The sequence below is a fragment of the Camelus bactrianus genome, chromosome 27 (genome assembly GCF_048773025.1).
Source record: "Camelus bactrianus isolate YW-2024 breed Bactrian camel chromosome 27, ASM4877302v1, whole genome shotgun sequence".
NCBI lineage: Eukaryota > Metazoa > Chordata > Mammalia > Artiodactyla > Camelidae > Camelus > Camelus bactrianus.
This window is the reverse complement of record NC_133565.1, coordinates 24,667,181-24,688,457: the sequence shown is the minus strand read 5'-3', so window position 1 is coordinate 24,688,457 and position 21,277 is coordinate 24,667,181. Positions and strand designations below refer to the sequence as shown.

The window sequence follows — 21,277 nt, the reverse complement described above, 5'->3', positions numbered from 1 at the left end:
TCCAGCTAAAAATGGCACATTCCAAGGAAATCAAGACCAGGCAGGAGTTAGATGAGATGATGGATCCCCCTGAGTGTGGGAGGGAATAGAGGGGAATGGATGGTGTCTGAGCGATGGAATCTTTCAGGGCACTCAGAGCACCAGTATTTGGGAAGCCTCAGGGCTGGGCTGTTTGGAAGAAATCTTTGGCAGATCAGCTAATAAGTGGGATAGCTGCCCTGCTGGGCTCTCAGTCCCCAGGGAAGTTTGGACAGGTGCTTGCAGGAAAGTCCTCAAAGGCCTGGGTGACAAGGGGCAGGGTCTGAGAGCCCAGGACCACGTCAGCCCATCTGGGCACAAGACATGTCTTGCTGTTGCCCACGTGCTCCCTTGGGCCAGAGAAGTTTGCACTAAGTCTGTTGTCTTCCCACCTGGTGCAGAGCCACATGCTGAGGCCAGCAGCGCAGGGAGAGAAAACCCCTGTCAATGAATGTCATGTCCCGGCCCTGAATCGCTTTCTCCTTTCCTTCCAGTTTCATGGCGCTCCTGAGGAGGGCTTATTTCTCGATAGGAAGAATATATATTCTTTTTCAGATTCTTTTCCATGGTAAGCTATTATAAGATATTCAATATAGTTTCCTGTGCTATGCAGTAGGTCCTTGGTGTTTACCTATTTTATATATAGTAGTGTGTGTCTGTTAATCCCAAACTCCTGGTTTATCCCTCCCCATCACCCCTTTCCCCTTTGGTAACCAAAGTTTGTTTTCTATGTCTGTGAGTCTATTTCTGTTTTGTAAATAAGTTCATTTATATCATTTAAAAAAAAGATTCCACATATTAGAGACATAATGTGGTATTTGTCTTTATCTGACATACTTCACTTAGTATGATAATCTCTAGGTCCCTCTGTGTTGCTGCAGATGGCATTATTTCATTCTTTTTTTATGGCTGAGTAATATTCCATTGTGTGTGTGTTTGTGTGTGTCTGTACACACCACCTCTTCTTTATTTGTTCATCTTGATATATAACATATCTTCTTTATCCAATCATCCGTTGGTAGACATTTAGGTTGCTTCCGTGTGTTAGTTATTGTGTATAGTGCTGCTATGAACATTCAGCAAGGATTTTTAGCACATCCTATGGTGCAAGTAGGCGGCAGGGACGGAAACCTCCCGGGGAGGGTTGAGATACGCCCACAAAGGTCTTCCCCACCAAGCTGGATGTGATAAGGCTTTAAAGAGAAGCCCAGCCAAGGATCAGAAGATCAAGGCAGGACTTTGTGGAGTAAGCAGCACTGAAGGATAAGTAGAAAGGATCAAAATATGACTTCCCGACCTTCCCATAAAGTGTTTGAGTTTCATGTGGTATTTTTATATTGATTCTCTTAATGACCATGAGAGAGGCAGGTCGTTTTTTTCAGTAAGGACATGTGGGGACGGGGTAGAGCAGAGAGAGGGGGAAAACAGGAAATGGCGGGAAGACCACGTTGACCAGGTGGCTGAAAGGACAACAGAATGTCCGGAATAAGAGCAGCGGCTTCAGAATCCGACCATTGAGACCTCACATCTTCACGTCTCGGTCGTGGGACATTTGGGAAGGTCCCCCATCCTCTGGGAGCCTCCGTGCCTTCATTTACAGAAACGATAAAACCTCTTTGCTAAGGTGGGACTGGAATGCAGTTGTGGAGTAAGTGCGGGGCCTGGCGCACAGAAAAGGCCAAACGGTGTGGCTCCCCATCCTTTTAGATGGGTTGCTGGGGTCTGAGTCATGTTGTAGGAGTGCAGCTGCAAAGGCAGACGTGGGTCCCCAGGTCTAGTGGCTGATAGGCAAAAAGATGTCTTAGTTTGGGAACCCCTAGAAGCAGACTCTGAGAAAAATAGTCATTTATTTGGGATGCCACCCTAGGAAATCTAAGTTGGGGTGTGGGGAGCTGAGACAGGGAGCCAGAGAGGGTGGGATATCAAACTGGCAACCACTACGAGACGGCTGGCCTTTAATCCCACGAGGAAACTCCGGGAGGTGGTGTAGAGCAGAGACCTCAGTGTTATCCTACCTGAAGGAGAGGCAGATGAAGGATCTAGGCTGTTTGCCCACCATCACCCCTAGGAGGGTGCTCCTGGGGTGCTCAGTCCTTCAGACACTTGGCCTGCCCTGGAGAAAGCTCTCAGGCAGAGATGCAGATACTGGCAACTAGGAGTCAGCCAGCAGTATGAAGTGAAATGGTCCCAGGGACATCAGGGGACACAGGACATTGGAAGGCTTGCAGTGTCTCATCCAGCCTGTGCCTGACTGTGTTTTCCTGCTGGCTGTTTACATGTTTATTTCATAGTCTCCCATCTTTACCTCTGTGGTCTTGAGCCTTGATTGTGCTGGGCTCCTACCTTTGAGCTCAAACCAGGCCCAAAGGACCCGCTCATCCTCTTGGAGACACAGGTTACCTCCTGGCAGCCACGTTGCAGACACGGATGCTCTCCTCCTCCGCAGCATCCTCTCTGGGAAAGGTGCTGCTGTGGGGAGGTCGGATGCACCAGGGATGGAGAGGCTGCCCCTCAAGGAATTCTGGGACAGGGACAGTTCTGGGGCCCCAGCTGGCCACATCCTGAAAATGAGCATGGATGAATCTCTTAGCAAAAAGGGCACCTTTAGCTCCCCAGACTATAGTCCCGAGGAGCCTGCTGGGTGCCCCAGGCCTTTTGGAAACACTGACTCACTCTCTGGGCCCTCTGAGGCTTCTGCTTTAGAGACTGGGGCATTCTGTCCATCTCCACCGCCAAGTGTGATTTCAGACTGCACAGATCAGCTGGCCGGGAGAGGAGATGAAAGACTGAAGGGAGAGGCCAGGAGAGAAAGCCAATGAGATGGGGCGGGGGGGTGCCCAACAGAAGAGAGGTTGGAAGAAGCCACAAGGCTGCTGAGAGGAGGCTGGTGGTGAAGAGAAGCTCCTCCCGCCTCCCTCCCCCGACCCGTGGCGAGATTAATTAGGAGATGACCTGGAAGGCGAGAGAGGGAGACCCTGAAGGGGGCTCATGCAGGTTTGGGGCAGCAGTAGTCACCTGGGGAAAACCCGGTAAAGGGTGTTTGGGAATGCTAACCTGTGGACCCTGACTCACTTGTAATGCAGATAGATTTGCACATTTCAGCCCTGGTGTGGTCCTTTTCAGGAACCCAGACCTCTTAGAAATGTGCGATCTTTTACAAAGAAAAAAGGGAGGGAATAGGAGAGGTCAGAATAATTCAGAGCACCACTCACAATTATTTCATAAAGCTGCTCTCTCTATGAAGAGCTTGGTGTGCCCTATGCAAATGTTTATTCCGGGGGAGTCTCTTAGGAGCAGACCCAGTGGAATGGGTCCTCTAGCAAAGAGGCAGTTTCTATTATGAAAAAGCCCAGCATCTTAATGTCCTGTCATCCTTTTCAGAAGTGTTGGGGTCCCCAGACTCTCACAGGCAATGGCTAACCTCTCACAGCTTTCAGCACAGGGAACAGCAGACTCAGCACCATCCGCCTGATGGGCTGGCAGAGCCACCCCCGCATCCAGATGGCGTGAATCGGGAGCGTTGGTTTTCCTTGGGCTCATTTGCACCTTGACCCCTCTGCACACACATAGCCTCTGTGAAGTCCCAGGAAGTGAGAGTTTGGTGCCACACCGCTTCCCCGAGGGTCTGAGCTGAGTCCTGAACAGTTTTTCATTTTCAGGAAATACACAAGCAAGTGCTGGGCTGGCCTGGGACTTGCATTGTGGAATTGCATGTGGTGTTGGGGCGGCTAGGGACAGGTGAGTTCAGGTCTAAGGGAGACTGACAGCCGTTGGGCTGGCCCCCAGAGTACAGCCAGCATTCCCATTCTAACTTATGTCATGGTGGAGGAGACTATGGGGCCTTGAGTCTGGTCTGGGCTGGTACGGCTGACCATGGGCTGTGATATGGGGATCAGGGCAGCAGTGTGATTGTTAGCGAGAACTGATAATGCTGCGATTCCAAGGGGGGCAGACTGAGTCCACGTGATTTGAAATTGGTCCTGGTAGCCTTTAGCAAAGTGGCGATGAGGAATTGTGAGCAGGACCTGGGTCCATCCACTGGGAAAAGGAGGCTGATGCGTCCTTTCTGGGCCATTAGCGTCCAGCCGAGTGGCTAGAATTTGGGCAGGGCTCCCATCCCAGCAGCTCACTGAAGTGACAACCAGCACCTGGGCGGAGCCCCCGTCCTGGCGATGAGAAATTCACAGTGGGTACGAGGGGGCACTGCAGCTTGGTGCCACAGGAGGCCTCTAGGGTTGGAAGCAGCTGGCGCATAGTGGGTCCTTTATAAATGAATGAAGGCAGTGGAATTCCAGCGCCACTTGTGCTGAGGTTCAAGTTTGCCGGACCAGCCCGACTGCCAGGCTGGAGATGAACCTGCAGGTAGCGGTGCTCCAGGCTGACAGCTGGTGGAGCAGGCTGGGTGGAGGGGAGGCTTCCAGCCATCAAGAGAGCAGCTGGGCACGGGTCAGCCCAACAGCAGAGGCTCTGGTCAGTGTTCAGTCCTGCTGTCAGCTTTTTTACTGTCACTCTCCATCCCAATAGCCATGGGCTCTGCATTTCTTTCTCTTCTTGAATGGGGTGAAAAGAGAGTTGATTGGGGTGTACTGGTAAATCCCCAGCGTGTTCTGGCTCTAAGTGCCACCCTGGCTTGTTGATGTCCCCTTTTCCACCCTCACTGGGCACCACCAGTACTTTCTCTCCTGTGTCACTGCTCCTGGAAGTAGGAGGCCAGGCCGTCCCGCTTGCTGAACTCCATTCCGGGAGCCAGGATGCGGTTCCACATTACCCAGCCCCTCGGTTTCCTGAGCAAACCCTGCTGTCAGCAGCCTGGAGAGGCTGCACCCATGTCTGCAGGGGTGGGGGCCGAAGGCGGGCTTCCCGGGACGGTTCCCCCAGGTTCTGCGGTGGAAGCCAAGGCACCACCTTGACCTCGGGGTTTCTAGTACCTCTAAGGCACAGAGGGTCAGTCTCCAGGCGGTGTGCGTGACCAGGCTCCCTAACAGAGCACCCTAGGAGTCCTGGTGGCGTTCACTTTTCCTGTCCCACCGCAGGGCTCCCCTGATGGCGCCTCGGGCCTCTCTTCACTGGTTTCAGGATGTAAAGTGCTCTCACCCAGGGTGAAGCTGACAGCTCAGGGGAGGGGAGCTCCTGCCACATCCAGGCCACATTCACTGAGGGCTTTTTATTTAATTTTTTTGGGGGGGTAATTAGGTTTGTTTGTTTATTTATTTTCTTGATGTAGGTGCTGGGGGTTGAACACAGTTATCTAAGCTAAGCGTGTGCTCTGCCACTGAGCTATACCTTCCCCCCAGGGGAGGGCTTTTTCGAGCCAGGCGTCCCACTTGGCCCTGGGGATGCCGGGATGAAACACACAGTCCTTGCCCCCCGGGATCTCAAAGGCTGTGGGGAGACAAGCCTGTCAGAGGGTGGGAGATGACATCGTGCATGTCCTGTGAGAATGCCAGCTTCTGTGTGGAGCCGGTCCTTGTCAGCTCACACCAGCTAAGGCCGGGAGTGTGTTAAAATGGTGAGGTGCTTCCACAGCGGTGGTTGGTACCTTCTGCCCTGAGCTCCCTTGGTGACCACACCTGATTCTCCATTCGCCCCGGCCCCTCCAGGATTCAAGAGCTACATGAGCATCCAAGCCCGGCTTTGGAAGAGGCCCTTGGGGCCCCGATCTAGCCTTTTGGCCGGAGTCTGTTGTGGGTGGAGTTTGTGTCCTACCAGCTGTCACCTGTCTCAGGCATCAGTGCTGGCTCTGTGACCGACAGCACGGCAGACGCTCTCAGGGCCTAGAAGAGAGAGTCAGGGAGGGCTCTCAGAAGGAGGGAGGTCTGAGGAGCGTGGGTCAGTCAGCATCCCTTCTCGGCCCTATGGTTTGTGCTTTTCTGACCCTTGACATTGGACCCCGGCCCTGCCCTTCTCTACCCCAGGCTGGAGGCTGCCTAGTCGCAGCTTCAAGGAGAAGCTGCTGGGAACTGCTGTGGGCTCAGACCACTCAGCGAGCACAGACTCCAGCATGGGGCCAGAGGAGGGCGACCAAAATAAACAGACTGCAGCTGACTTCGTTGTCAAGGAATTACATGCTCCTGAGGGAAGCCAGGCAAACCGTGCCCCCGGGCGCAGGTGACAGTCACACACGTACGTCCGCAGGCACACAGCAGTAATTCCCCAGTAATTGGAGGGTAAGGCTGGATCGCTGATCATTGCAACTGGGTGAGGATGGTTTGATGAAAGCTTAGTGGAGGGAGGAAGATGCTGCTTATTGCCACCCCCAAAATGATGTTCAGCTCTGCAAACATTTATTGGGTACCCAGGGGCTGGCTGGCAGGGAGAGGAACAGTGGCTCAGAGGAAGTAGGAGGGAGCCAGCCCTGGTGGCAAGCGCTTTGTGTGGCTGACTTGCAAAGTACAGGCTGTTCTACTAGGAGGTGGAGGCAGAGGGGAGAGGTGGGAGACAGGGTCTCACGCTACCTGCATGTCACAGCCTCAGCCCCTGCAGTGACAAGCACGGTCACTCTCTTGGCCAGTTCCTGACCTCAGTCCCTGTACAATGACTGCTTGAAAAGGAAAAATTCACTTCTTTTTCTCTGCTGTGCTCACTTCTGGCCATCAAATGTGTGGCAATTTCTCCCCATGCCAACCTGTCCTCTAATTCTCTGTGGTCACCAGGTGGGTGCCCTACAATTCAACTCAATTTGGACACCACCTACCTGGGGTTAGTGTCACTTCCCACAGTTAGTGGCTCTGTCCCACAAGGCTACATCACCCCACTGCCTCAGACACCAATCACAAGTCCAGATTGTCACCTGAGCTTCTGACTGAGTGGCTATAGGTTGAAGGTTCCCAGGACCCCCTCCTTGGGTTGGCAATTTGCTAGAGTGGCTCACCGAGCTCAGGAAAACAGTTTGCTTGCTATTTATTATTACCAGTTTATTATAAAAGGATACAACTCAGGGGCAGCGAGATGGAAGAGATGCAGAGGGAAAGGTATGAAAAGAAACACGTAGCTCCCATGCCCTTTCCAGGTGTGCCACCCTCCCAGCACCTCCACGTGGTCACCAACCTGGAGGCTCTCCAAACCCCATTTAGGATTTGTATGGAGGTTCATTATGTAGACATAATTGATTAAATTATTGGCCACTGATGATTAATTGAAGCTCCAGTCAGGTGGGGCTGAAGGTTCCAGTTCTCTAATAACTTGATTGGTTCCCCCATCCTGAGGCTATCCAGGAGATCCCAGCCACTGGCCATCTTATTGACAAGCAAAAAGATCCAACACTGGAGATTCCAAGTGTTTTAGGAGCGCTGTGCCTGCAAACAGGTACAGAGACCTAATATATGTATCTATTATTGCCCAGTGCTTTTCTTTTTGGAGGGGAAAGTAAGCATTCTTTGAGCTCTGGCATATTCTGGACGATGTGCTAGGTCTTGTGCAAACACTGCTTTAAGTCATCTTTACAATGCCTCTGTGAAGTTGGCACCACCATCACTATTTTATAGGTGAAGAAACTGAGGCTATGGGAGATTACCCAGCTAGTCAATTGCAGGCTGGGTGTTCAAGTTCATTGCTGACTCCAAAGCTTACTATTTTTTACTGCACCAAACTGCTTCCGAAAGTCTAGAGAAGAAGCAGGGAGGAGAAGGGATGATAAAGCTCACAGGCTGGCTTCTCTGTTGAGGTGAGCACACCTCCCTGATGCAACTTGGCTTTTTATTTCCTAGGACAGAAGGATGAGGGGATCTAGGATGACAGGAGTGAGAGTCACATGTCCCCCTAGGAATCCCTCCTTCCTCTCAGCTTCGATTTGGATCTGAGTCTCGGGGACGCATTTCAACAGTGCCATGGGTTGGACCTAGGGAATAGAGAAGAAGTTGCTCTGTCCTCAAAGGACCTGTGACTCTTTGTACAATCCCTTCTCCTCTGTTACAGCTTTCCCAGTAGGCTTAGGCCTTCCTGAAAGAAGCTTTGGTTTGATGTAACAGGCATTTGTTAACTGTTGGGGGTTCTTGAGCCTTTAAGGGATGTGTTCAATGTCACCATCGGGAAAGTAAAGCTTAGAACAGACTAGAAGGCACAGGCTGGAGGCTGGAAGTTCTGCCTCAAGGTTTTTGTACCCATCTGGGAATGAGGCTCTCTCAGGCAGGGGCTGTGGAGATCAAAAGATGAGAGGAGTTACGAGAAACATCACGGAGGAGGGATAGGTCGGACTTGAATCTAGGAAGGAATGAGAGAGAGAGAGATATCAACAATCTTCTTGGATAGATATGGTTAATAGATGGCTCATGTTGCCCTTCCATATACTGTGCCCATGGCAGACATCACTAATCAATCCCAGCTGTTCTTCCAGCTCAGCCACAGACTCCAAAACACGGTGATCTGTGTTAACTGTCCCCAACCTACTGGTCTCGCATGTAAGTTGAACTTCCCCCAACCTACTGGTATCGCGCATAAGTTGAAATCAACTTGCCATCTCTGCTCTAATGTTTCAAGTCAGGAGGGCTCAGCAGAGGTAGTTTGGGAGAATTCAGGAGGTAAGAGTGAGCTGTTCTGTCTACATTTTGGCTTTTAGGAGTCCAGGGGAATGCATATTGTGAGAACAGGACGGCAGGACAGCAGAGAGGTTGGGCATTAAGGGTGGAGCTATAGAACTGGAATTCATTTCTAATTAGGTAGTAATTGAAGTCCCGTGAATAGAGAGATGCCTTCCATAAGACTAAGGAGATGGGGAAAAGAGCAGACGGGTTATTGCTGGAAGAAAGGAAACCGCTTACAATGCCGAAGAGAGGAAGGGAAACAAGTTAACAGAAAAACTAGCATTTCCTTCACTGAGTGAGGAAGACCATCTCTCCAGCCCCCTACATGGAATCCTTTGGAACCTTAAGGAATTGCGGGGCTGGTTTCCTTAGGGATTACAAGGGCTAATGCTCTTGGCCCCCTCCTTTTAGGTCTCGGATATAAGCCAGTGTTTCTTCCAGTGGTGATGCTTTAACGGAGCCTGCCTCTCTCCCTGCAGCCTCCCACTCCACACATCCCATTTCCAGTCTTGGCCCAGCTCACCCTTCCTCCTTCATCCTGTGACTTCTCTTTTCTTCTCTGTGGCTTGGTCCCATCCCAGCTTGCCATGCAGAGAGAGCGCCAGGCACCACCAATGTGATCTCGTCTTCCTGACGGTTACCTTGACTAATCACTCTGATACCCTTGGGTTCCGAGGATAATTATTCCTGCAAAGTCAAAGTCTCCCTTTCCACCCAGTGACCTGGAAATACCCTCTCACAATGAAAGTGCCTGGAGCTTTGGAGTGACTTTTCCACATTAACTCTGAGGTTGGGTTGCAGTGAGGAAATCTACCTTTTTAATAGGGGGAAATACTGCCCTCGTCAGCCTTTATGCAGTGCACTTGAGCCTAATGCTCACTTACCAGTTCGCCTTTATAACTTCCATATTGAGTGAATTAAGTCCTCCGTGCGGGTAGTTATTAAAGAAGTGATAAGTGCTTTATAATTCAGTAAAGGGTGGCCTGGCCATTTCATATTTTCCTAAGGAAATTGGCCACTCGAAGGGCTGCACTCTCGGGCCCCCTGGGGCCAGCTGATCTTAGGCACAGAGTTGCACTATTGGATTACTTTCAAGCCAGCTGCTCTGGCTTGGACCAGACTTTCCTTCTTGCTCAGACTTTCTCCTCCAAAGCTCACTGGGGAGAAAGGGTCAAAGCCAATGTGTCTTTCCCTGCCTCAGGCTGTTTCTGCTCTTGATCAAAGACCTCCTCTTTTTCTCCTACTTCAAAGCTGAGATGTCTAGAAGGAGCTGGAGGATTTATGATCAGCATGGTTTGACTCTCATCCGTAGACAAGAGGAGACTGTCTCCAAGGGGCCACAGGCCTCTGCCTCCCCTCTCCCCCCACTACTCCGCCTACCATAAATGGGTACCAATTCCTGCATCACACCTTTGATTTTTCAAATAGTTGAGAAAATGCTGGTCCCTTCAAGATCTCGGGAACCATAGCCTTTTCAGGGCTTGCTGCAAAGTCCCAGGGTTCTGAGGAAGAACAGTCATTTATTAATTTGTTCATTTAAATCTTCTACCATGAACCAGGAGCTGGGCTGAGTCTTGTGGATACGATAGTGAACGAGGTGGACAGGTTGCCTGCCCTCATGGAGCTTGTGTTCTGTTAGGGGGGAGGCACAATAAACAAGTAAACACAAATATGAGGTCACTATAGATTCTGTCAAGTGATATAAAGCAAATAATGAGAACCACTTTTCTGAACCTTGGCACCAGTGACATTCTGGATGGGATAATTCTTTGCTGTGCGGGGCTCTCCTGTGTTGTAGGATATTTGGTAATACCCCTGGCCTTTACCCGACTAGATGGCAGTAATATCTCCCCAGTTGTGACAACCAAAAATGTCTCCAGACATTGCCTAATGTTCCCTGGGGGGAAAACCCACCTCTGGCTTGAAAACTTTTCATCCAGAGGATGGTGACACAGAAGGACTTCAGCTAGGTTGGTCAGGGATGGCCTCCCTGAGGAGATGACATGGAAGGGGAATTCAAGTGTTTTTAAGGGCAAAAACCAAGTGCAAAGGCCCTGAGAGGAGGGAGGGAGCTTGGTGTTTGGGAGACTAGAAAGGAGACCAGTGAGACTAAAGCCAAGTGAACACAGGTCGGCTTAGTCTGAGCTGAGGCGGGAGAGGGGTGAACCAGTCATGGAGAACCTTGCTAGCTGGGGTGGAGTCTGAACTCCATCCCCAGGTGCAGGAGAAGCCATTGGAGGTTTGTTTTTGCTGGGTGAGGGTGGGAGGGCTCGTGATCTGATTTATGTTACGAAAAGCTCATCCAGGCTTCTGTGTGGAGGACAGATTTTAATCAGGTCAGAGTGGAAGCAGTGGTCGTGAGAGGCTGATGATAGCCTGGGTGATAAGAGGTTTGTCAGAGGTGATGAGAGTGGAGACAGTGAGTGAGTGCAGCTGATTATCTCTTGTGGAGGTGGACTTGCTAAGGTGTGGAATTTGGAGGGAGGGCAGGGAGAAGTCAATGATGAAGTTTGGCTTGGACAGTTGGGTGGCAACAGAGCCACCTGCTGCGATGGAGAAGCCCAGATGGGAGGACGGCAAGGGCTGGTGTTGGACCTGCTGACTGATGTATCAGGGAGGAGCCTGGAGCTTGGAGTGGGGGGGTCTGACTGGAGACACATTGGGCGCTCTCAGCACATGGATGGTGTTCAGAGCCAAGCACCCAGGTGAGATCCTGGTGGCCTGGTGGGGGTGAGACCTATGAGACTTCACCATTGAGGGATCAGACAAAGAAAGGAATCAGCAAAGGAGACTATGAAGGACTAGCCAGGGCAGTAAAGAGAAACCCAGGAGAGAGTGGAATTAAGGAATTCATAGAGAAGCCAAAGTTTTAAGAAAGAGAGAGTGGTTAATTAGGTAAAATGCTGCTGAGAGACTGGGAAACTGGACAGCAGAGAAGAATCTATTAGGTTTGCCAACATGGAAATGACTGGTGACCTTGACAGTGTAGTTTTGGTAGAGTGACAGGGACAGAAGACACATTGGGCTGAAGAATCAAAGGGAGGTGGGGAGGTAAGGCTTGGGATGTAGATAATTCTTTTGAAAACATTTGCCATACGGAGGTGGAAAGACCTGAGTTGGTACCTGGAGGAGAACATGGAGTCCAGGAGATTTCCTTTTAAATGGGCTCTCCTAGAATGTGTTTGTACGCTGATGGGAAATTCTAAGAGAGAGATGGTGTGGGTAGAGAGATGGGAGGGAGAAAAAGTGAATGAGTCCTTGAGAAAGCGAGAGGGGGTGAGAGCAGGTGAGGTCCGCATGGGGAGCTGGTAGAGGGCTAAACACTGAAGCTCTGCTGTTGACCGCTTCGGAGTTCACTCATTCAGTCATTTACTCAGATGTCACTGAGTGTCTGCATGGCGCTGGGGACACACACTCTCACTCAGTGCCCTCGGAAAACCCATGTTCCGGTGAAGGCCAGAGTTGTGTGGGGAAGGGAAAGGTGGAAAAGATGTGCCGGGTGCCAAGAGCACTTCCACCTGAGCTGCTCCGATGTTCACCCACTTGCCCACTGTTGACCCTGATGGTGAGCGGTAGACCTGAATTCTGGTTCTGGGAGGGAGATCTGGTCCACAGGTCTCCCGAGACCTCTGGGATCACCCAGTTTCTGGGCTTGGTAGTGGTTCTCCAAGTTGCCTGTCCCCAGTAGGGATGTTGAATGGTGTGCCCTGGGCCACATCCCTCCTCAGAGATCAAGTTCAAGATTCCCGTGGGGTTGGCCCAGGGGGCCCAGGGTGAGGACCGCGCAGGTGCTGAGCATGGAAAACCACTGGACGCTGGCATGAGGGGCATCTAGATGGCTGCTTAGCACCCACCTGGGTGGCTTCCCAGGTGTGTACTGAGCCTGGGGTCACTGCCCCTATTTGAGATTCTGGAGGTGAATGTGCGGGCAGTTAGACGGATAGGATCTCTGTTCTCTTGTTTCATATTTCTAGAGACATGACAAACACGTAATCAAATAATCAAATAAGACAATTACAGATGGTTATTAAGGGCTGTGAAGGACATAAACAGGGGCTTGTGCCAGAGAGCAGCTGGCGGGGAAGGGAGGGTGGGCTCAGAAGAGTCAGGCTGTCCGAGAAGGTGACCTTTGAGCAGAGACCTGAGGGATTAGAAGGAACCAGGGAAGAGGGTTCCATGGAAGTTCTGGTGGGGAATAAGCCTGACATGTTTAAAGAACAGAAGGCATGTCTGTGTGGCGGGGACCTAGAAAACCAGGGAATTTATTCAGAGAAGCTCGTGGGCCGTGGCACGGCTTTGGGGTTTTCCTGCAAGGACCAAGGGAATTAGCTGGAGGTCACTCAGCAGGGAGAGGAAGATCGCTCTGGAGCAGAGACGGTTGAAGGAGAGTGAAAGCAGGGAGGCCGCTTAGGAGGCAATGGCTGTTTGCAGCTAGTAGTGGTGGCCCCCTGGTGCGCAAATGTGTGGGCACGCTGGGTCCTGCGCCCACCCATGGGGGCTGCAGTGAGAATGGGGAGAAATGGGTAGACAGGTGAGGGGCAGGCCGGTCTGGTTACATAGCGGCAGAGCCGGACAGTGTGGACTCCCCCGTGAACTGGCCGAGTCCCGGGTGAAATCTCACTCCCGGGAGCTGGGTCTCTTATCGGGGTAGCAGAGGGCATGTGCCCTTGATTTTTTCTCTGTTAGGAGATGGAGCATTTCAGCACCTGAAGAGCAGAGGTGTGTGCACAAACGTTCCCCGTTCCTGGCACGAGTTTGGGGTGGATCAGGAAGCCAACACAGACGCTGTTGTCTCCCATCTGTTCACTGCACCATCTGAATGTTCCTTTCTGCGGTCCCGGGAGGTGTCTCCGATGCGGGGCTGGTTCACCGTGGCCCTTGGCGTGCAGCTGCTTGTAGGGCTGGTGTGCTAACACGCTGGCGTGCTCAGGTTGCAGCCCGAGGAGGTTCCCCAGGCACTCGAGTTTGGCTCCCCAGGCATCTAGTATCCCCCTTGACAGCTGTCAAGGAAGGGAGAGCCGGGTGACTTGGCTGGTGTGATCCGATGCGATGCGGCTCCTCCCCAACCCCCTTAGTGCCTGAGCTCCGTGGAGCTGTTGCTCCAGACGGTTTGTTTATAATGCTAAACATATCAGATAATTGAAAGCTAATGCTTCTGTCTGGATCACTAGACATAATATGGCTGGGTAACAAATCAATTTCCTCATTGCCCTACAAGGCTTCGAAGTCAGACACCAGGCACATTCCTTGTCCGGGTTTGTGCGTGTGCATGCACGTGTGTGCAAGTGGGTATACACACTCATGCATGTGTGTGCTCCAATGCTGAGTTGTTAGGAAATGAAATTCCAGGTTAGCTTCTGCAGGCACCCAACTCCATTCTTCAGTCTGGCGCTCTGTCTTAAACAGGATTCAGGTGAGAAGGTGAGGGGAGCCTCAGGTCTGACGGGGATCAGGGATATCTGGAGATGAAGAGACACCTGCACACAGTCTTGTTATCCGGAGCTCTTACATTCTGTACTGGAGGAGAAGAGTGCTCACAGACGAAACATCTGAGAAAGGCCAGTTTCAGCTACCTCCTGCCCGAATACACCTTCAAGAATGGGTATACTGAATATAATATACTAGTGGTGGTGCCACTGGGAAAAAGGGAATTGTAAGTTATCAACAAGAATGCTTACTTACCCGGAAAACTTAATTATCCAGAAAGAGGATGCCAGACAAAGTAGGAAAACAAGGGCAATAGCTGCCTGTCCATATGTGTGTGTGTACATGTCTGTGTGTGGGTTTTTTCTTATTCCTTTAAATCCTTACTCAGATTCTATTTACTCCTACTTAACACCCAGCTCCAGCAGCAGTAATGGAATCAGCTCTGCATTGCACTAGTGCCAGGTATCAGTGCTGAACGGAGGCCTTGAGCATCATCTCATCTAAGCCTCACAGCAGCTGGATTTCCTATTAGGAAACCAAGGACTGGTGAGGCCGGAGTAACTGGCCCAGAGGAATCCAGCTTCTAAGCACCAGAGCTGGGTATTGTCTCCAGATCAGCCTACTTCCAGCGTGTCCTTTGTTTTAAAATTAAAAAAAAAAATAATGGAGGTACTGAGGATGAATCTAGGACCTCGTGTACGCTAAGCATATGCTCTACCACTGAACTATACCCTCCCCCACTTTTTAAAAATTGAAGTATAGTTGATTTACAGTGTTCTGTTCATTTCAGGTGTACAGCAAAGTGATTCAGTTTTATATAAATAAATATATATATTTTCAAGTCCTTTTCCTTTATAGATTGTTACAAGATATTGATTATAGTTTCCTGTACAGTAGGTCCTTGTTGTTTATCTATGTTATATATAGTAGTGTGTGTCTGCTAATCCTCAACTTTTAATTTATCCCTCCCCACCCTTTCCCCTTTGGTAACCATAGTTTATTTTCTATGCCTGTGAAGCTGGTTTATAAATAAATTCATTTGTATCTTTTTTTTTTCAGTTTCCACTTATAAGTGGTATCATATGGTATTTGTCTTTCTCTATCTGACTTACTTCACTTAATATGATGATCTCTAGGTCTATCCATGTTGCTGCAAATGGCCTTATTTCATTCTTTTTTATGACTGAGTAGTATTCCATTGTGTGTATATACCACATCTTCCTTATCCATTCATCTATTGATGGACATTTAGGTTGCTTCTATGTCTTGACTATTGTAAATAGTGCTGCTGTGAACATTAGGATGCATGTATTTCATGAATTAGAATTTTCTCCATATACATGCCCAGGAGTGGGATTGCTGGATCATAGAGTAAGTCTATTTTTAGTTTTTTAAGGAACCCCATACTATTCTCCATAGTAGCTGCACCAAACGACATTTCTAGGGTGTCCACTCTTAACCTCTATGTGCCAAGGGGCTGTTGGAAGGAAGGATGGGCCCTGGGGATACAGTTCAATAGTAACTAAGAGCCAGAAAACCATTAAACATGGAAGCGATAGCCATTAGCATTCAGGAATGATTTCCAGGTAGGACCGTTTTGGGGAGAGGCTCAAGTTCCGCCTACGTCAAGAGCCTCTGAGGGTGTTTCTGTGTCACAGCTCAGCCGGTTAGATGGGGTAATCATGATGACCCAGGATCATCAAGAAAATGTAAATCATGTTCTATCTACTCCGCTTCAAAAGTCAAGGAAGTGTGTAATGCATTTTAGGGGAAAAAAAGAAACATCCAGCAAGGAAGTTGAACATGCAGAGGTTTTGCATTTAAATTTAGTTGTCTGGAAAATTTGGTTACGGAGAACAGCTCATTAATAGCAGCGAGAAATCACAGTGAAAATAACAGGGATTTGACAGCAAGGGAGGAGAGAGAAAAGGTTGGGGGAAACGAGGGAACGCCGGGCCTGCCACGTCTAAGCGAGGGAAGGATGCTCCCTGGTCCCATCAGCCGGTCCTTGTCCTGCTGGGTACCCAGGTGACCAGGAAATTTCTGCCAGGTGAAGGTGCTCCTCTTGTGGGCTTCCTCAACAACCTCAGTCTCCTGGGGTTGGACGGGGGTGGACGTCTCAGTGTTCCAGAGTTTTCTGTGTTTAGAGGACTTAAATATTGGAGGTATAAACAAGTCTTAAGCATATCCACATGGCACATTTTTAATTAAAATAGAGACCACAGTCTGTACCGTCGACTTTCATATGCTTGGAGAGTGCCAATTCATTACCAGATTGGCCCAAGCCAAACAGAAGGAGAAAGAAGCTGTGGTACAAAAGCACAGTTGGATTATTCTAGCACAAAGGATTTTTATATTCTCTGCGAATGTATTAATACTTCACTTGACATTGGCTCATCCCCACGTGGGTAGGAAGTGGCTCTCTGTGGATGGGGTTTATCTGTCCCTGGGACAGGGTGCTGGGTGAGTCCCTGGAGGTGGCTCCATCCCGCTCCAGCCCACCTGGCAGCAGCCTGTTCTTTGACTGTGGGGCCGTTTAGACCTCATGGAGGTTTTCTGAGCTGTAGCCCTAAGCCCAGTGCTGGCTGCGGAGCTCAGTGTTGTCATGAATTAAGACTCACTTCCTTCCTCTCTCTGGAAAAATGTTGCACATTGGCTTCTGGCAGAGAGTGGTGATTCTGTGATGTCAAGGAAGGGCAGTGTTGAGAGGCTTGGGACAGGGTATTGGGTCAACTCTCTGGATGGAATGTTTCATATATCCGTGCAATGAAGAGGCCTTAGAAATGCAGAAGGGGAAATTTCAGTGGACAGAAAAGGCTCTTGGCCAGTGGATCCCAGCCAGAGCTTGGTGAGAAGAAGGGACCATTATTGCTTCTAGAATGTGTAACCTGACTTGGGCCATGGTCCAGCGGGCCAAAGACCCCTCCTTTCCTCTCAGGTAGTGTCCTTGTCACGAGAGTGTCCTGAGAACTGTGGTTTTTGATTGTCTTCTCTCACCTGGACCTTGTGACCTAGAGGTGGGCCTTTTGGTTTTGGCTTGGGGCCTTTTTGTGTTTGCTGCAAAACAGTCATTTTCAAAATTGTTTTTGTTTGAAGCTGTGGAACTGTTTGTTCAATGGAATCTTAGGCAGAAGCCTTATATAAGAAAGCATGGTTTCCTAACATTGGTGCTATGGACATTTTGGGCTGATAATCCTCTGTTGTGGGGGTGCTGCCCTGTGCATTACTGAAATGTCTTGGAGAATCCCTGAAGATGCCAGTGTCACTCTCTTTCCCCCAGTTGTGACCATCCTGTCTCCAGACATTGCCAAATGTCCCCTGGGCCGGGGGTGGGGTGGGGTGGGGCAGAATCACTTCTGATTGGGAAGCACTTGTAAAGGGACTAGAGTGGAGGTAATTAAAGTAGGGGTGGGAGCCTGAAATCCACCTCTTTGTCCTCTCTCCCCCCTCACTGGTCCTGGTTAAAGCAGGGGCACATATTTCGGGAATAAGTCTGCAGGTCTATGCAGGGCCTGCCACCACCACGCACTCGGAGCCTGAGCAGACAGAGGCAGAATCTGGCAGTCTCACTGACCCATGTTCCGGGCATCGCTCTGAGCTCTTTTCTCTCTGTGACAGGGATGGGCTGATGCATCCTGTGGTCCTGGATCAGAGTGACCAGTGACTGCCCCACACAGGGTTCAAGGGCCTAACCTGCCCTTTAAGAAAATGATCATTATTGATTGTTTATTACATGACAGAAAAAAAAATTGCTTGATGACAACAACGTGGGCCACCCAGAAAAACACACAAAAAGAAGTCACGAATAGCAGTACTGGGCATTAGGCGGAGGGGACCACTGTTTACCACGAACGAAAGCAAACCAGACTGCTCTCGTGTTTTATCTTATTTATTTATTATATTTTTAGAGTCTGCCTTTTCCACTTAAACTTGTGGCTTCCCTATTAGCACAAAGCAGCCAGCAGAGTTACCATAACTGACCCTCTGGGGCTGGTACCAAGTGGTGAGTCATCGGGAAGACTTGGCAGGCGCCCCATCGATGTCATCTGCAAATGTCAGGCTGCACCTTCCTCACCCCGCATGTCCCTCGGAATCTGCTCCCAGCTGCCGGCTGTGCTTCCTCTGAACCTGTTTATAATTTCAGCTTGAACAATTTTCCTGGAGGTCACGAATGACAGGCTTACTACCCTTCCACCCTCTGCCACTTTGAGTTTTTTTAATCAATGATTGCTGAGAAGTGACAACTTCTGGAGAACCGGGATACCCTTTTTATTTTTTTAGCTGGAAAACTGAGAAAAGGCTGCTTAGCCTCTACAAAGCACAGGGTTAAAGGTAATCAGCATGGCAGGCACTTCCTGAGGACTTAACGTGTGCCCCCAGCTGCCATAAGGGCTTCGTAGCGCAGTCTTTCAATCCTCATGTCCTTTATGCTGGAGGTATTTTATTCATCCCATTTGACAGATGAGGAAACTGAGGCACAGACAGGCGAAGTAACCTGGAGGGTCCCAGAGATAGAAATAGCATTAGGGCCAGGATCTGCATCCTGGTAGCCTGGCTCTAGGCAGAGGTCAGCAACCTTTTTCTATAAATGGCCAGAAAGTCACTATTTTAGGGGGGGTTTCTGTAGCAATTACTCAACTCCATCTTTGTGGTACAAAAACAGCCATAGCCAAGAGTAAATGAAAGGATATGAACACTGACATTTAAAGTTCACATACTTTTCACATGTCACAAAATAGGATTCTACTTTTGATTTTTTAAAAAATGTAAAAATGATTCTTAGCTATACAAAAAATGATTCAAACTGTACAAAAATGGGTGGCAGGCTGGAGTTAGCCGTTTGCTGACCTGCTTCTAGAACCCCGGGTCCTAACCACACTGTTGCGGTAAATAGGCTGCTCCCCGATATAGGAAAACTCACACTCAGAAGAGGATGCAGGGGCCGTTCTATTGACCAGGGAGCCTTGTGCACTGGGGACTTCATTCATTGCCCTGCCATACCTCAGTGCATGCCTGTGCAGAGGAAGGGTCATTCTGGGGCATGGGGTCAGGAGGGCTGAGAATGGTGAAGCATTTGAATGCAATAATGATGGACAACTCAGCCACAATCAAAACACATTTATGGAGTTCTAATGTGGGCTAAGAAAAATTATTTCCGTTATTTAAACAGCTTGATTGACAGCTGCTGGTTGGGAGTAGTTCTTGTCTGGAGCCAGGCTCCGGTGAATGAAAGGTAGCCTGTAGGAATGCCGCAATCTGCTTGGTGGTTTCCACGGACCGATGGCCCCGTGAATACCCTGGGTGGGGGTGGGGCTGGCACAGGTCCGTCTGCTCCTTCTGGCCCTTCCTTTTCATCTGACGTGGGGCCAGGGTCCCTGCCCTGGCGAGACCAGACCAAGCACACTGTCCTGGGGCCGTGAGGCTTCCAGGGAGAAGACTTTGGAGCTGGATTTCAGTACCGACCTAGCCACCTGGTCCATGTCCCCGGCAGATGCCAGTGTGTCTGGCTGCTTAGCAGGGGCTCTGGGAGAATGTGGTTCAAAAAGGGCTCTTGGCGTCCCTAGTCACTGTGCGTCTCTGAAAGGCTTCCAGAGGCCCCGGCCACCGCTGCTCTGTGGCCTTCCTGGCTCAGGATCCACTTGGTGGCAGATGGCAGAGCCTCGGGTGGGGTGGGGCCAGGGAGGGGATGTCTGGGGAAGGTGGCTGCCACTTTTCTTTGCATCAGGCAGCTCTGTCCCAGGGTGAGCTGTCACCGCTTTGCACTCCTCGCTGAGACCTTAGACCTCGGGGGCACTGACGGGACCCCAGGAGGGCAGCATGGCAGAGGGAGGCCTTTTCCTGTGGTCCTTTGGAGCTCCTTGGGGTCGAGGGTGTGTCTGTAGCTTTCTAGAGCTGGAAAGGACCTTGGTCACGGATAGTCTAATGGTTCTCCACCTGGACCCCGAAAGCAGTAACGGAGGATGTTTGTCAATATAAGAAAAACAAAGAAGCAAAGGCAGGCACATCCACACCCATGACAAGCCCTCCCACGCTGACAGTCCTTCCCAGTTCCCTTGCTTTGAGCTGGAGTTTATCCACTGGGTGAGTTAGCACTGGTTTATGCCTGTTGATAAGAAAGCACTAGTTAACAGTGATTTATATCTTTGATTAATAAATTGGAGAAGATGAACAGTTGTTACTTAATAAATGCGGTGTTCTCGCTCGACACAAACCTCCCTAGACGTGAAGTCTCTCAGGAGAAAGTTCTAAAGGAGATCTTTGTAAAGAGAAGGGGGAGAAACTGCCGATCTAGTGCAAACTTTCCCCTTTACAAATGGAGACACCAGGGGCCCAGGGAGCTGAAAGTCCCAGCTGCTTGAGTCACAGAGGTGACGCTGGACTCGGGCTTGCTGGCTGCCAGCCTCAAGTTCACATTCTTGCTGTGATACCGCGGTGCCTCCTGGGCGCCCCTCCCTTGTGGAGTCGCTTCTGCCAAATCAAGTCATTGATGTTCTTGAGTTCCAGGTGGATCGGGCTGTGGTCACCCAAAGGGGGCCATTGGTGTCTGATCCCTGGGGGACCCTGAGGTGGTGTGTGTTTCTTCTGGACTTTTCCACCCAAAAGCCTTGTCCACCAGCAAACACCAACCCTGCCCCCAACCACACTTGAGTTTTAGTACATCATTTCTACTGTCTTTATGGGCAGGAACTTGGAAAATGAGCCTGTTTTTAAAAAATCCTAGAAATGCAAAAGAAGGAAGGAGAATGGAAGGAAACTTAGTTCAGATGCCCCACAGGGAGACTGGGTCTCACATCTTCAAAGAATAGTCTTTTTGGAGCCGGTTGTGGGGGGATGTTAGAAGCTGTTCGTGGGCCTGGCGCTTGGGATCTCACGGTGGGGGACCCCGTCAGCCAGGTGGTGTGCGTGGTACCACACAGAGGAAGAAACAGACTCAGAGATGTTTGGTGACTTGGTAGAAAATCCAGCTCACAGTTGGCTGATCCGGGATTAAAACCTAGGTCTCTGGCTCTGAACCAGCACCTTTCCCACGGCCCCTCTGCTGACCTGCGCCCTCTCCTCTCCTCCCTGCAGACACATAGAGAACTGGCGCGGTCTGCACATGCTCAACGCCGTGGACATGGAGCTCTACACCGGCCTCCAGAAGCTGTGAGTGCGCCCGCTCCCGGGGTGGGCCAGGTCAGCCCGAACTTAGGGTTGAAGGCAGGACCTGAACCCAGTCTCCATGGCTAGTGTTCCTTCCTCAGCCCTGCACTTAGCTGATGGAACCCATGTGGCAGGACATTTCCAGGCACCTCCTCCTTTGGACTCAGTGA

The 21,277-nt window shown here is 50.3% G+C and overlaps 1 protein-coding gene across 5 annotated transcripts in view; it reads left to right on the top strand.

The window, feature by feature from the left end:
- Positions 1 to 21,277, top strand: part of NTRK3 (neurotrophic receptor tyrosine kinase 3) — a 337,492-nt gene that overhangs the window by 45,095 nt on the left and 271,120 nt on the right. For 4 of the 5 annotated variants that reach the window (XM_045522574.2, XM_010962928.3, XM_045522577.2 and 1 more), the window contains exon 2: positions 21,036 to 21,110. In XM_045522574.2, coding sequence (XP_045378530.2) covers positions 21,036 to 21,110 — 75 coding nt within the window. Of the gene's footprint in view, positions 1 to 10,639; positions 10,777 to 21,035; positions 21,111 to 21,277 lie in introns of those variants that run through there. The other variant, XM_045522575.2, reaches the window with a different exon arrangement.